The sequence below is a fragment of the Geotrypetes seraphini genome, chromosome 6, assembly GCF_902459505.1.
Source record: "Geotrypetes seraphini chromosome 6, aGeoSer1.1, whole genome shotgun sequence".
Classification (NCBI taxonomy): domain Eukaryota; kingdom Metazoa; phylum Chordata; class Amphibia; order Gymnophiona; family Dermophiidae; genus Geotrypetes; species Geotrypetes seraphini.
Window position 1 is genome coordinate 60,155,278 of NC_047089.1, and position 15,409 is coordinate 60,170,686.

Sequence of the window (15,409 nt, forward strand, 5' to 3'; positions counted from 1 at the left end):
CGATGTGGCCACCCGTTAGTTTTCTCTTCTGATAATTAAAAAGTAGCACCTCATAATTGACCTAAATTGCGCTTAAATTGGCACCTAGTCTAAGGCAGCTACCAGAAAGTAGGCGTGGTTAGGGGATGGAACAGGGGCGTGTTTTAGCTGCAGGCACCTGTTTAGAACTTAGACACCAGTGGTTGCCTAATTTAGGCGCACTTATTTAGGCCAAGAAAACCCTGGGATAAATATTGGTGGCTCAACTGATGACTGAGGGAAAATACTCCTTAAATTTGGTGATATCACTTAAATATTGGTGGGCTTAAGCCCACTTCAGGCGCCACTAGGCATGATTCTATAAAATGCGCCTAACTTTTATAGAATCGTGCCTAAGCGCTGCATTACTTGGCATCTAACTTTTCAGGCGTCATTGATAGAATTTCCTCGTCTGTCTTTGTTCATTAGAAGCAGAGAATGACAGTGACCGAATTTGTCACAATCAGGGCAGGATTAACCAATAGGCCTAGGGCCCAAAATGGTCAGGGGGGGGCCGATGAAGGAGGGCATCAACATTGTTTTTTCCAAATGACGATGGGCCCCTCCAGCATCAATCGGCATCGCGGGGCCCCCCCCCAATCGATGGAAAGTAAGACAAGCAAGCAACGCGGGTAAGAAAGACAATGGGAATTGTAATTGTGCAAGCGGTGCTGCTTGCCCAAAGCTTCCCACTGATGCAACTTCCTGTTTCCGCCTGGGCGCATGGTGGGGTGGGGCGGGGCGGGGCAGGGGGCCCAGTGTACTTGTATGCCTAGGGGCCCTCGACGAATTAATCCTGCCCTGGTCAACCTCAGTTCTTCTACACCGGCATTCTTCAGTGCAATGCTTGAGGGACAGTGGTTGAACCCATTCATACTCCGATTCTTCCCTCTCCCCTTAAAGAATGACATGGGAATGGTTTCCCGCCGTTAACCACGGGGATGGTGATAAAGTTCGTCACCGTGTCATTAGAAGTACAGTGCGCCAGAAATATGTTAGAACTCTGCTGAATATACCAAGATGAATTAGTGCATATTAATTTGGTTCAGCTTTTGCAGTGCAGTCCATAGCTGGTATCATTTCAGAACAGAAGCACAGCAAAGCTTGATACCAAAACCTGCTAATTTGTAAAGGGGATTTGCCCATTTTCTAATGAATTGCGGAGAAATAATTGCACCTAATCCTAAGGCACAGTGCCATTTTCAATAGCGGTGTCCATTTTTTCTCTTGACGCAAAAGTAGCATACCATCAGCATTAGTCATCCAAGAATGAAGAGACACGTGAAAAATCAATCTACAGCTCAAAGGAATCTCAAATGTTTTAGCTTTCTTACTTGATGTCATTCTTGTTTATTGCCCAGAAATAAAGGTTCACAAATAAAAACCATAAGGTCCTAAAGAATATGATACCTACTGGTGGATTTAATCTTCAAGGACTGGTCCATGCAGTGTCAGCGATCCCATTGGCAGCAGCAGACTTTTAGTGCTTAACATATTGGGAAATCTACTTCTACCAAAACCTTTTTATCGGATCAACATAACACATTTCTTGACTAGCTTTTGGCAGTTAACATTTCCTTCCTTAGGTCAGAACAAAATGAGAAAAAAAGATGACATTACCAAGAAGGACCCTAATTATTTATTTGATTTTTTTTAGCCTGTTCTCCCAAAGGAGCTCAGAACGGGTTATAATTCAGATACTTGAGCATTTTCCCTATCTCTCACAGTCTATCTAATGTACCTGGGGCAGTGGAGGATTAAGTGACTTGCCCAGGGTCACAAAGAGCCGTGCAGGGTTTGAACTCACATCCTCAGGGTGCTGAGGCTATAGCTCTAATCACTCTAAGCAAAGAAGATTACTAAAAATTACAAAAAACTTTTTTGTTTCAAGACGCTTTTGATGTGTAATACGGCCTATCTTGGACCCCTTACATTTTGCCACGAATATCAAACTCATTAACCCCCTGCCCTCCCTATTGTTTTTTTCCTTTTATGTAATTTCCAATAGAGAATGAAGTTGTAACTTTTCCCTCCTTTCCTTCTTCAATCATGTCTGTCTCTAATATGATTGCTAAAATGTTAATTGATTTAATTAGTTTGTATGGTGTTTAGTTTGTCCAATTGTATGTGAGACCACTATCTAGTGGCTTTTTAAATTGTACATCGCTTAGAAAATTTGTATAAGCGATTCATCAAATGGTAATAAAACTTGAAACTTGAAGATACGAACAACCCCCAAAAAGCCAACAAGGTATCCAAACAAGTGGGAGTCAAACAGGCACAGTGGAGAAAAGCGAAGTGATCAATTCTGTAAAAGCTCTTTGCTGATAAAAAAAAAAAGTTCTTATAAAGGATTCAAAACAAGCTGTGTTTCGGTTTTAAAGCCTTCATCGGGAGTCCAAATTGGACTAATCTCATATAGGTGTGTTAGAGAATACATAAAGAGCTCTGATAAAAGCAACCCAATGGTATGGTGGCAATGCACTGGAGCAGTGCAGGGTTTGAACTCACAACCTCAGGGTGCTGAGGCTATAGCTCTAACCATTATACCACATTCTCCTCCTTTTCCTCATTACAATTGTGGACTCTAATTACCACCTCATCTTTTCCGCATTCTCTTCTGATCTGAGGTAGGGAACATTAGCTCCTAAAAGCTAATCAAAAATGCATTTTTAGCCCAATAAAAAGGTACCAGCTTCTATTCATTCTCCTCCCCCAATTTGTCACCCTTTGTTTCTGTGCATGGAAGTAGACTAACATGACAGCCATATTGTGTTTGGGGACAATGATTCAGAGGACCTAGAAAGAGCCACTTGTATTGCAGGATAACATGAGCAGCAGGCACAGGTTGATGCTGTTTTTTCTTTCTTGTGTTATCTTCAGATTAAAGCTGTCTTCTAGCAAAATAGGAAAATCATTTGTGCATTCATTTCTGTGTCCAGACATCTCATAAAAAAAACTTATTAGCTATCTAAATAAAGTCCATATTTTATACTGTAGATATATAAGGCATACATTAGTCACTTGGTTAGTCTTAACTGCAGCAGCCCAGGAAGATCTCAGATGAAGAATTCTTCTTCTTCAGCACTTGGAGACATTTGAATTTCTGAAGGTTGTTGCATATCCTTTGCAGTCTGACTGCTTTCCCAAGAGATTGCTTTATTACGAGATGGTTTCATTGGGAAGTCAGGTACGCAGGGAGGTGCTGAAGATGATATGTAAGAGCTGGAAGACCAATCAGAGAGTGAAGGAAGGGAACTATTGGAAACCTCAATGACACTGCTTTTTGCCGAAAGCAATTTCACCCTTGAGACATCTTGTTTTAAACTGCTGATACAATGCCCTTTGGAAGGCAGTGAAGCTTCTAGATCACTACAGAAACCATTAAGAGATGAATAGGCAGAGACGACAGATAGGTCAGAACAAGACAGTTTCATTCCCGTGTCAACATCTGTCTCTTGTGCGCCCTCAAGATCATCTAAACTAAATCTGGGATGACACCTCCATACAGGTGCTTTGGCTGTTGGGAGTCCATTGCTTAAAACTTGGAAAGATGGTTCACTCAATGGAAAGGACTCACAGGATGGAAAGGAGCTTGTTGTTGGCAGGCAAAACAGAGACCTACTTCGCTGAAAAGACCACGAAGCACTGGACGCACTACTAGATCTTCTGGAGAGATCTCCATGATCGCTGTCCACCAGATCCCACTGGGAACCACCAAGAGACTGGTTAAGACTGCTGGCGTGATGCAGCTCAGGTTTGTCCACTGCAGATCTGAGGTTGTGAAGGATGAGCGAAGAAGTGATGCCATAGCTTTTTGATGCAGAGCTTTGGAACCTGCTCTGTCTGGTGGACTTCTTGTGTAGCTGGCATACCTGCTGAAAAAAAAAAGAGGAGAAATTAGCACTATGAGTGAGCCTATGGCAGCATCAACATCAGGACCCTGAAATGCCTCACTACCACAGTACATTATTGAATTAGTGGGAGCCAATGGATATAGATCACTGCTCAGGAATGCAAAGTCAATAAACATTGTCATGACATTTACAATAACTACTCTTGGGGGAATGGAGTAGTCATCTAATTAGTACAGTGGCCTGAGAATCCAAGGAATTGGGTTCAATTTTCACTACAGCTCCTTGTGACTCTGGACATGTCACTTAACCCTTCACTGTACCAGGTACAAAATAAATATTTACAGTAAAACCTTGGATTGCAAGTGTTTTGCAAGACAAGCAAAACATTTGATTAAATTTTAACTTGATATACCAGCAATGTCTTGCAATACAAGGACATACAGTATACACGCGTCACATCATCACAACTGAGCTGATGGTTCTTCTCTCTCTGACGCTGCGGGAGTGTAGTGACTGTTCTAAACGAGCGAGGTCTTGCAGTACGAGTACGTATAGTATTTTGTATTAAAGTTTTTGGGTTGTGGAACGAATTGTCTGAGTTTCCATTATTTCTTATGGGGAAATTCGCTTTCATATACGAGTGTTTTGGATTACAAGCATGTTTTTGGTATGAATTATGCTCATAAACCAAGGTTTTACTGTATTTATTTTTAAATTTTATACCCTGTCTATTGACTAACCCCCACCTCCCCTTTTACAAAGCTGCAGTAATGGTTGCCGCACTGCAAATGCTCCAACGCCCATTAAATCCCTGTAGGCATCAGAGCAATTACCGCAGCAGCAGCTGCTACCACAGCTTTGTAAAAGAAGCCCTAAGTGGCTTACAATAAATATCTATCTATCTATCCTGGTCTAACCCCTGTGGCGTTCCCCAAGGCTCACCACTATCTCCAACACTCTTCAACCTCTTTATAACCTCCCTTAGGTCCAGTCTAGATAATCTAGAGGTAACACCACTCAGCTAAGCAGATGACATCACCATTCTCCTCCCTTTCGACCCACCAGCCCCCACCTCAATAGAAAAATGGAAAAAAAAAACACTAGAAGCAGTGGAAAAATGGATAGATCACAAATTAAAGCTGAACTCAGATAAAACTAAATTTCTATTGCTAGAAATGGACAAAACCTCATCCATAACAGAATTAGAAATAAATGCTACCAAATGCCCAATACAGTCCGCGTAAAACTCCTCAGAGTGATGCTAGATAGATGCTGCACCATGCAAGTTCAAATCGACAAGACCATCCAGAAAGCCATTATAGTCATGCGCAACCTGCAAAAAATAAGAAAATTCTTTGACAAAGAGCAATATAGGCTCATAGTCCAATCCCTAGTCCTAGGACTTTTAGACTACTGCAATATCCTCTACCTGCCGTGCCCTGCAAACATGATAAAACAATTACAGACAGTACAAAACACAGCCCTCAGACTGATCTATTCACTAAGCAAATATGACCACATCACCACCGCACTGGCTACCTATACAAGCGCGAATACTATTCAAATTCTACTCTCTATTATTCCAAGTAATGAATGGCACTGCCCCCACGTAGCTAATCAATCGCCTAAACTGGAAAAAATCAACCAGACAAAAGAGAACTCAGACCCCATTTACCCCCCCCAAATCAAAAGTACATAGCGCAAGAAGATATATGACAACGTACTAGCAACGCAAGCAGCAAAACTTGATCACCTCCTCTCCAACATGCTGACAACAATGAACGACTTCAAATCATTTTGAAAAGAAATCAAAACCCTGTTATTCAAAAAATTTATCAAGAAATCATAACACATCTCCATGACTCTTGTAAATTTCCCATCAAAATCTCAACCATGTAAACAGCACCCTAATTTGTAATTTTCCTGGAAATGTCCAGTTATCTTCTTTTGTAATCCGCCTAGAACTGCAAGGTATTGGTGGAATAGAAGTCACTAATGTAATGTATATAAAACAAGTGTATATAGTTTCATTAAGAACATTGCAGAAACTTAGCATACATCAATAACAATCTATGCCATTGAGAAAGCATGCGCAAACAAGTATTTTAAAATTGTTTAAGAGAGGTATAGAATCACAAGTACCTGGGAAGGGCTTTCCACAGACGAGGACCTATCAAAGAAAAATTATTATCACGTATCACAGCATAACATACCTGTCTTAAATCAGGTACAAGCACTTCTCTTACCATTGACACGTAATGACCTCCTACCATGATAAAGTTGGACAATCCTTTTACAACACAGTTGAGCAGTAACAGAAATTGCATGTGTGGACTTCGCAGCCTAAAGATGTACGCGTAAATTTAATTATTAGCATCTCGTTTTCAGCGCTATTGGCTCATTTGCCTATTAAATTGTGCATGTGCTCAAATTTGCATGCACAGTTTTCAGCACCATATTTAGAACTAGGGCGATAGTCCACAAACCGTTTTGTGCATCCCCTCATAAGTCAAGCAAATAATAAACAATCGTCGCTGTCACTTATTCTTGGAATAAGTTGTGGCGCTTTTTTTCTGCAATTCAAGGTTTGTAGCAGTTTGGGGTCAAGTGAATAAAATATTGGAAAATCCAGTGGCATTGACGTACAATACTGTGCTATTTGGCTATACAATTTGCCATACAACTTATTTTGAGGAACTGGAAAAACTGGGATCGGTTAAATTATACTTTCTGGTGGGAATCTCTATGCCACACTTTTAAAATGGAACGTATGATGGCCATACATCAGGGACATTATAGGAAATCTATGGATATTTGGGAGCCATTGACAAAATTCTGTAAGGAGTGATTGTTGATTTTTCCCTTTGATCATACACGTCCAGGGTGGGTGGGGAGATACTTTTAATTTGAGTGCAATTGTTGGATATGTAGAAAGGGGGGGGGGGGGAATGATATATGTATTTGTCATAAAATATAATTTGATAGAATCTAAGTGCTGTTAAAGTGTAAAATATCTGTATAATATGTTGCACTTATTTTTGGCTTTAAAATGAATAAAGATATATATATCTTAAAAAAAAGGTTTGTAGCAGTATGAATGGGGGCAGGGTCTGGTGCCTTGAATACACAGACACCCAGAGATTTTAAAGGCTGCAGATTGTGTCTACAAGCGTGTTTTGTACTCAGCATCCACTAGCCAAGTGACCCCTGAGGAAGGCATCTACTATACGCTGAAACTGGGATCCTTGCTGGGACCAACCTTATTTTAATAAAGACTCGTTTATTTGGTTGAAAGACGTCTCTCTCACCTTTCTGTTGTCTGGTCAATTCTTATATCAACATTCTATGCAAAAGGAAGCTTCCCATAGTTAAACATTTGAGAAACACAGGCCTAGCATGTTCGACAGGCCCTAGCAAACATAGCAAATGTAGGTCTGCTTCCCCATACCCATTGCTTAAAACATAATGCGCTTCCATGGGATAAAGGCGTAATACAAACTGAATGTTTTTACAAAAATGTACAAAAAAATTGATGGGGTCTATAGTTCTACCAATGTCAATACAGAGTGCCAATATGCTAATGAGCGAGGTTTAATTGGAAACCAATAGAACAAACAGCGCATTTGAAAAGAAAGGAAACCTCTATGGTGATGCTAAGTATGGAAACAGGAGGCTATTCAGTCCTGAAGAGCAATCCCAGGGAAAGATAACAGATGCCAGGTTTCATAAATGGGTGAGGAAAGAGGGAGGGGGAGCTGGAGATCAGCAAAGACTTGGCCTGCATGTTAAAACCATGGAAGACTTCATAGCCTCAAATAAGACCTGGACAAAACCCTTGTTTCTTCAATATGCGGTCCTAATGCTTTACATTTATTGTACTCAATCATATGGGTTACAAAACAACCTTAAAATGTTCCACTCAAATGCAAAGCACTTTGCCTCGTGAGAACCATTTTAGTTTATAAAAATATACAGAATAAGGAGGAAAAGTCAGTTTTGTGCCCAGATAGTTAAAAGCTCTATTTTTCACATCTTAATTTAATTTATCTTCCCCCCTTTTACAAAACAGTAACGTGGCTTTTAGCGACGTCGGTAACAGCTCCGACTCATAGAATCCAATGGATCTACAGATGGTCTGCGCATGCGTTGGGATCACTATTCAGCGATCCCTGCTGTCGGTTGGTTCCAATCGCACCTCATTTGCATGAGGACAATTCGTGAATCAGCCCCCTGGAAACAGATCGGATCCCTCACGGTTTGGATACGATCCATGCCCTTAGTGAATCTAGCTCCTAAGTAGCTTTCTAAAGATGAGGTAATTAAGTTATGTTCTTACGGGTTCTGGAATGTCATTCCAGGTTATCCCAGGACAAGCAGGCAGCATATTCCCACACATGGGTGATGTCAGCAATGGAGCCCCGCAGCGGACAGCCTCGAAAGCAAACTTGCTTGAAGACCTCGAACTTTCGAGTGCTGCATCGCGCATGCGCGCGTGCCTTCCCGCCCGAACTAGGGGGCGCATCTCCTGTGAGGATCCTCAGTTCAACGTTTTCCGCGGAGCTGAGAAGACTTGTCGACTTAGTTCCCGTAGCGTTGTGCCTTCTCTTCACCGCGGCTGAGTAGTCTTTATTTCTGTTCGGTCGCTGTGTTTCATTTTGTTTCTACTTGTAAAAAAAAAAAAAAAGAAGTAAAACTTTTAGTTTTTGTTTTTTTGCGTCGGGTTGGGAGATTGAGGCCTAGGCCTCTCTCCCTCGTTCTCGACATGGACTTTGTCCTTTCTATGTCCCGGCCTGTTACCGGGTTCAAACGGTGTTATCAGTGTGGCAGGACTATTTCCATTACTGACCCCCATAGTCGGTGTATGCTCTGCTTGGGGACGACTCATCGTCCTGAAGACTGCCTTCGCTGCCTCACTCTTCAACCTCGTGCCTTTAAGCGCCGCTGCGACAGGTTCTTCGAGCTTTTTCCTCGAATGGAGCCCGAAAAAGCGGTAGCCTCGACCGAGGCATCTGTGAAACCCTCCACTTCGGGACAAGCCTCGAGTACAAAGACTTCGACTTCGCCTACTCTGCAGGCCTCGGCCTCGAAGACCTCCGGGTCCTCGGCCTCGAAGGCCTCCTCGGTGTCCTCGAAGCCTGGACTGGGGGGTAAGTCTCCTGCTTCCTTTTCAGGTACCAATCCTAAGAAGCCAACGGAGTCTAATACCTCGCAACCTGGGGCTCCAGGTTCGACTCCGTCTTCGAGACCGTCTTCCAAACGTGCTTCCAAATCGAGGGAATACTCTCCTCCGAGGTCGCCCTCAATGGAACGCACGAGACCTCCCGTGACTCCGAGTCCCTTGGTCTCTGTCCCTATGTTTGAGGACATGCTCAAGTCAATTTTGACCACGCAAATTTCCTCAATCGTGGCACAATTGGTCCCGACCTCGACCTTGTCTTCACAGGTCCAGCCTGAGCAGCAGTCCCTGCCTCGTCGGCGGTCACCTCGCCGCAAGTCTCGATCTCGAGTCTCTTCCTCGGACTCTTCACCTGACCGAGCCTCTAAGCGGTCTTTACCTCGATCGAAGCACCGCTCTAAGTCTTCGAAGGTCCTTTCCTCGAGGAGCTTGAGGCCTTCAGATTCTTCGAAACACGTGCCTCGCTCTCAAAGTACTGTTGCCTCTTCTGTTTCATCGAGGCATTCTAGGTCGAGGACCCCACCTTCGAGGCTTTTGCCTCGGGAACGGTCTCCTTTAGCAAAACCTCGTACTCCGCGCACTTCTCCGTCTCGGAGTCTTAAGCGGAAACATTCCACCACACCGCCTCTAACTGGTAGTGCAGCATCCTCTGTTACCTTATGTCTCGGTTCGGAGCCAGTTTCCCAGTATTCCCGCAAGACCTCCCCATCTTTTTCAGTGGTGCCTCACTCTCGCTCTGCCTCTCCTCAGGAAGCTTCTACGTCGAAGTCTTCCTCCTTTGCAAAGTTTGTCTTCGACATGGGCCAGGCTCTTAACATCGACTTACATTCAGATTCGAAGTACACACCTGAGTATTTGGCAGATATGGAACTTTCCCATCCTCCCAAAGAAACATTGCGGCTGCCCATGACACCTGTGTTGAAGCAGACTTTTTTGCGGAATATGGAGACTCCTTACTCTGTGACAGCGATCCCATCTAAGTTGGAGTCTTGATATCGTACTGTGCCTTGCAAGGGGTTTGAGAAATCACAACTTTCTCACCAATCTTTAGTAGTGGAATCATCCCTGAAGAAAGCTCATCCTTCTAAAGTGTCTGCTACAGTTCCACCAGGGCGTGAAGGTCACACTATGGATAAATTTGGACAAAGACTTTATCAAATTCGATGATGACTAACCAAATTCTAAACTATAACTATGTCTTCACTTCATATTTTAATTATTTTTTGAAACAGTTGTCATCCTTTTGCCCAGACTGGCCCAGAGAACGCCTTGCTGAGTATAAACAAATTATTCAATCTCTCTCACAATTGCGTCTCTTCATGCTGCAGGCATCTTACAATGCATTTGAACTTTCTTCTCGGGTATCGGCGTTCGCAGTGGCCATGCGACGTCTGGCCTGGCTCAGAATAGTGGACATGGATCCCAATTTACAAGATCGGTTAGCAAACCTATCGTGCCAGGGCTCTGAGCTTTTTGATGACTCGATTGAGGCCGCTACTAAAAGGCTCTTGGAACATGAACGTTCTTTCGCCTCTCTTATACGCCCTAAACCAAAACCTTCCACATCTAGGGCTTACAAACCTCCGGCTCGTAGATACCCTATGAAGTCCACGCCAGCTTTCTCTAGGCCTCCACCTAGAAGGCCTCAACAACAGCGTCCTCAGAAGCCCCAGACGCCTGCTGCGACAAAATCCACTTCATCTTTTTGACGGTCCAGTGGTGAGCATTCCAATCACCTTGCATCCGAACTCCTCCCTGCCCATCGGAGGCCGCATTTCCCTTTTTATATCTGTCTGGGAAACCATTACATTGGACCTCTGGGTCCTCACGGTCATCCGCGAGGGATACTCTCTACGACTCCTTCAGGTGCCTCCAGATCATCCTCCAGGAGAGTGTCTTTCCAGTCTCTCGCAACTCCCCCTTCTTCTTCGGGAGGCTCAGGCACTTCTTCGCCTTCGAGCTGTGGAGGAGATTCCTCCTTCCGAGCACAATCTAGGGTTTTACTCCAGATACTTCCTAGTTCCCAAAAGACGGGGGATTTGCGACCTATTCTGGATCTCCGTGCTCTCAACAAATTTCTAGTCAAAGAGAAGTTTCTCATGCTCTCTCTTCCAGTTTTGTATTCTCTCATGGATCAGGGAGATTGGATGTGCTCACTGGACCTCAAAGAGGCTTATACTCACATTCCTGTTCATCCGAAATTCCGCAAATATCTCCGGTTCAAGGTGGGGAACCTTCATCTTCAATACAGGGTTCTTCCGTTTGGCTTGGCGACCTCCCCCAGGGTCTTTACCAAGTGTCTAGTCGTGGTAGCTGCAGCCCTTTGTGCTCGAGGGCTTCAGGTATTTCCTTACCTCGACGATTGGCTTATCAAAGCCCCTTCTCTTCCAGGGGTTACTCAAGCGACCCTTCAGACTATTTCTTTTCTTCAAAGTCTGGGGTTTCATATCAACTTTCCAAAATCTCAGCTAGTTCCAACTCAATCGATCCAATTTATTGGCGCAGTATTGGACTCGGTTCACATGAGAGCTTTCCTTCCTCTCAATCGTCAAGAAACCCTACTACACCTTTGTCATCGCGTAATTTCCATGTCAACGCTCACGGCTCGTCAAATGATGGTCCTCCTCGGGCATATGGCATCTACGGTACATGTGACTCCCTTTGCAAGACTCCACCTTCGCGTCCCTCAGTGGACTCTGGCGTCTCAGTGGCAGCAGGGCCTAGATCCACCTTCTCGTCACATAGCAGTGACGCCTTTATTAAAGAAGTCTCTCCACTGATGGATGCTCTCTTCCAATCTTTCCAGAGGTTTGCAGTTTCACCACCTTCCTCATCAGAAAGTACTCACAACAGATTCGTCCGAATACGCATGGGGAGCCCACATAGATGGTCTCCGTACGCAAGGGTTGTGGACCGCCACAGATCGTCGTTGTCACATCAATCTGTTGGAACTCAGAGCGATCTTTCTTGCTCTCAAAGCTTTTCTTCACCTCTTTCACGACCAAGTAGTCCTTGTTCGGACGGACAATCAAGTAACAATGTATTATGTCAACAAACAGGGTGGGACGGGCTCCCACTCCCTTTGTCAGGAAGCTCTGAGGTTGTGGCATTGGGCGATTTCTCACAACATCCTTCTCAGGGCGGTATATATTCAGGGTCAACAGAATTGCCTTGCAGACAAATTGAGTCGTCTGCTTCTACCTCACGAATGGACGCTCAACTCCCCTACACTTCGTCAAGTATTTGCTCGATGGGGAACTCCTCGGGTGGATCTCTTTGTGTCACCCAACAACTTCAAACTTCCTCTGTTTTGTTCCCGCATTTTCTCGCCTCTTCGTCTAGAGGCGGATGCTTTTCTTCTGGATTGGAGGGGTCAGTTTCTTTATGCATTCCCTCCATTCCCTCTAATTCTCAGAACTCTGGTCAAATTGAAGTCGGACCATGCCACAATGATTCTCATAGCTCCCAGGTGGCCCTGACAACCTTGGTTCTCTCTTCTTCTTCAACTCAGCATCAGGGAACCTCTTCTTCTACCAGTTTTTCCTTCTCTGCTCACTCAGAGTCAGGGGTCTTTACTTCATCCCAACCTACAGTCTCTTCACTTGACGGCTTGGTTCCTTTCCACTTGACTGATCCTTCTCAATTTTCTCAGTCTGTTCAGGATGTCTTTCTGGCGTCCAGAAAACCGTCCACTCGTCAATGTTATGGTCATAAGTGGACCAGGTTCTCGGCTTGGTGTTCCACTCATAGTCTTCAACCGAAATCTTCCCCTCTGAATTCAGTTCTGGATTATTTGCTTCATTTATCTCAGTCTGGCCTTCAATCCACCTCTATTAGAGTTCATCTTAGTGCCATTGCTGCTTTTCATCAACCTCTGGATAGAAAACCTCTCTCGGCACATCCTCTGGTTGCTCGTTTTATGAAGGGACTTTTCAATCTCCATCCTCCAGTTAAACCGCCTCCTGTGGTTTGGGATCTTAATGTGGTTCTGGCTCAACTGATGAAACCTCCGTTTGAGCCTATTGACTTGTCTCATTTTAAATATCTTACTTGGAAAGTTGTTTTCTTAATTGCCCTCACTTCGGCTCGTCGAGTCAGTGAGTTGCAAGCTTTAGTCTCGGATCCGCCTTTCATAGTTTTTCACCATGATAAGGTGGTTCTACGTACACATCCAAAATTCTTACCTAAAGTAGTGTCTGATTTTCATTTAAATTAATCTATTGTGCTACCAGTATTTTTTCCTAAACCGCATTCTCACCCTGGTGAGGCGTCTCTACATACTTTGGACTGTAAACGTGCGTTGGCATTTTATCTTCAACGTACTCAACCTCACAGGACTTCTCCTCAACTTTTCCTTTCTTTTGATCCAAATAGGTTGGGCCGTCCTGTCTCGAAGCGTACCATCTCCAACTGGATGGCTGCTTGTATTTCTTTTTGCTATGCTCAGGCTGGTCTTCCTCTACAAGGTCGAGTGACGGGCCACAAAGTTCGAGCTATGGCGGCTTCTGTTGCTTTCCTCAGATCAACTCCTATTGAGGAAATTTGCAAAGCTGCTACTTGGTCCTCGGTTCATACTTTCACCTCTCATTACTGTCTGGATACTTTATCCAGGAGGGATGGCCATTTTGGCCAATCTGTTTTGCAAAATATTTTCTCGTAAATTGCCAACTTCCCTCCTCCCTTTTTACTTAGCTTGGAGGTCACCCATGTGTGGGAATATGCTGCCTGCTTGTCCTGGGATAAAGCACAGTTACTTACCGTAACAGGTGTTATCCAGGGACAGCAGGCAGAAATTCCCACAACCCACCCACCTCCCCTGGTTGGCTTCTTGGCTTGGTATCTGAACTGAGGATCCTCACAGGAGATGCGCCCCCTAGTTCGGGCGGGAAGGCACGCGCGCATGCGCGATGCAGCACTCGAAAGTTCGAGATCTTCAAGCAAGTTTGCTTTCGAGGCTGTCCGCTGCGGGGCTCCGTTGCTGACGTCACCCATGTGTGGGAATATCTGCCTGCTGTCCCTGGATAACACCTGTTACGGTAAGTAACTGTGCTTTCTGGTAGCTGCAAACGTGAAGAGGGTGTTGAATATTCGTTTGTATTTCACTCCCTTAGATGAGGGGACAATCGGTTGTAGGGTGTTTTTAATCCTCAATGAGGTGAAATGGGAGGTGGAGAACATATTGACTATTCTGGTTAGAGACCAGACTATTAGTGTTAAAGACCAAACTCCAAAAGGGCAATATATTATTAGTATATTGCCTAGATGTAATGAACGGTGGGATATCAAATACTTAATAAACTTGAAACTTGAGTATATCGACAATGCTCGGGAAATTATCAGCTTCATCCTCTAGAGAACATATCATGTATTCTAAGCCAAGTAGGGTGGCTGAATCCACCTCCTCTTTTATTCGGTCCTCAGAGTGTAGGATACTAAGGGGCAAAGGTGAGCTGATCCTGGACTATTTACCTCTCTGAGCCATGTTTCAGCAAAGAAGGCAAAGCCTACATCGTCAGTGCAAATTAATTCACTGAGCAACAAGAGTTTGTTTATTACAGATCTAGCGTTGCTATATAAGTGAGGGACTAGATTGAAGGATCTATCATGGGTATAAAGCTGAGTGACTGTAATTTGTAAAAGGTTTGTACGTTTGACAAGTTTTGTGTGTTTGTATTTCTTTTTAATATCCGCAGATGGTAGGTATAGGATAGGTAAAGTAACCCATGTGGGTCAGTTGAATGTTGAGCTTAGAGCTAGATATAAAAAGTAGAGTAAATAAATGGATTAATTAGCGGATCCATTGGTCTTCTATTAAATAGCTTTGTGGACTGTTAATGCTTATGGGTGAATTTGGACAGAGATTTTAGCTTGGTCCACATGAAGGGCCACACACCCTGCGGTGCAGGCCCGCCTGACACGCAGCTCTTTAAAGGGCAGCTTAATCAGCCCAGGAGGGATTGGATGAGCTTCAGTTCAGCTGCAATCCTCCAGTGGAGAGACAAACAGATGACTTCCTTCCTCCTCTCTCTGCTGGAATCTGGATGACCAGTGGTTTTTTTCAAAGTTCAAAGGGCAGCTTAATCAGCTCAGGAGGTAGTGGGCGGGGCTTCTCAAATACAGGTCCTTAAAACTCTTTATGCAATGTTGTTAAGTAAGGCAGAATAATCTTCGATGGAGGACTTTATTGCTACAATAAAATTTCTAGGGCACTTTAACAATTAAAAGTAGTAGGCGAGTTATAAATTGGAAAAATAAATAAAATAATTCTAGAAAACCCCCAATTTTAGCCTCTGAACTTTCCCTATCAGTTCCCACAGAAAGTAAAACATATTGAATGATCTGTTTATAACAGGGAGAC

The 15,409-nt window shown here is 43.9% G+C and overlaps 1 protein-coding gene across 6 annotated transcripts in view; it reads right to left on the reverse strand.

Annotated features, from left to right (window-relative positions):
- Nucleotides 1–1,337: 1,337 nt before the first annotated feature.
- Nucleotides 1,338–15,409, reverse strand: part of FAM124A (family with sequence similarity 124 member A) — a 76,092-nt gene continuing 62,020 nt past the window's right edge. For 3 of the 6 annotated variants that reach the window (XM_033949880.1, XM_033949882.1, XM_033949883.1), the window contains one exon: nt 1,338–3,896. In XM_033949880.1, the coding sequence (XP_033805771.1) occupies nt 3,078–3,896 (819 nt within the window). In that variant the 3' untranslated portion in view covers nt 1,338–3,077. Of the gene's footprint in view, nt 3,897–5,094; nt 5,209–6,017; nt 6,046–15,409 lie in introns of all 6 variants that reach the window. The other 3 variants (XM_033949884.1, XM_033949885.1, XM_033949881.1) reach the window with 3 other exon arrangements.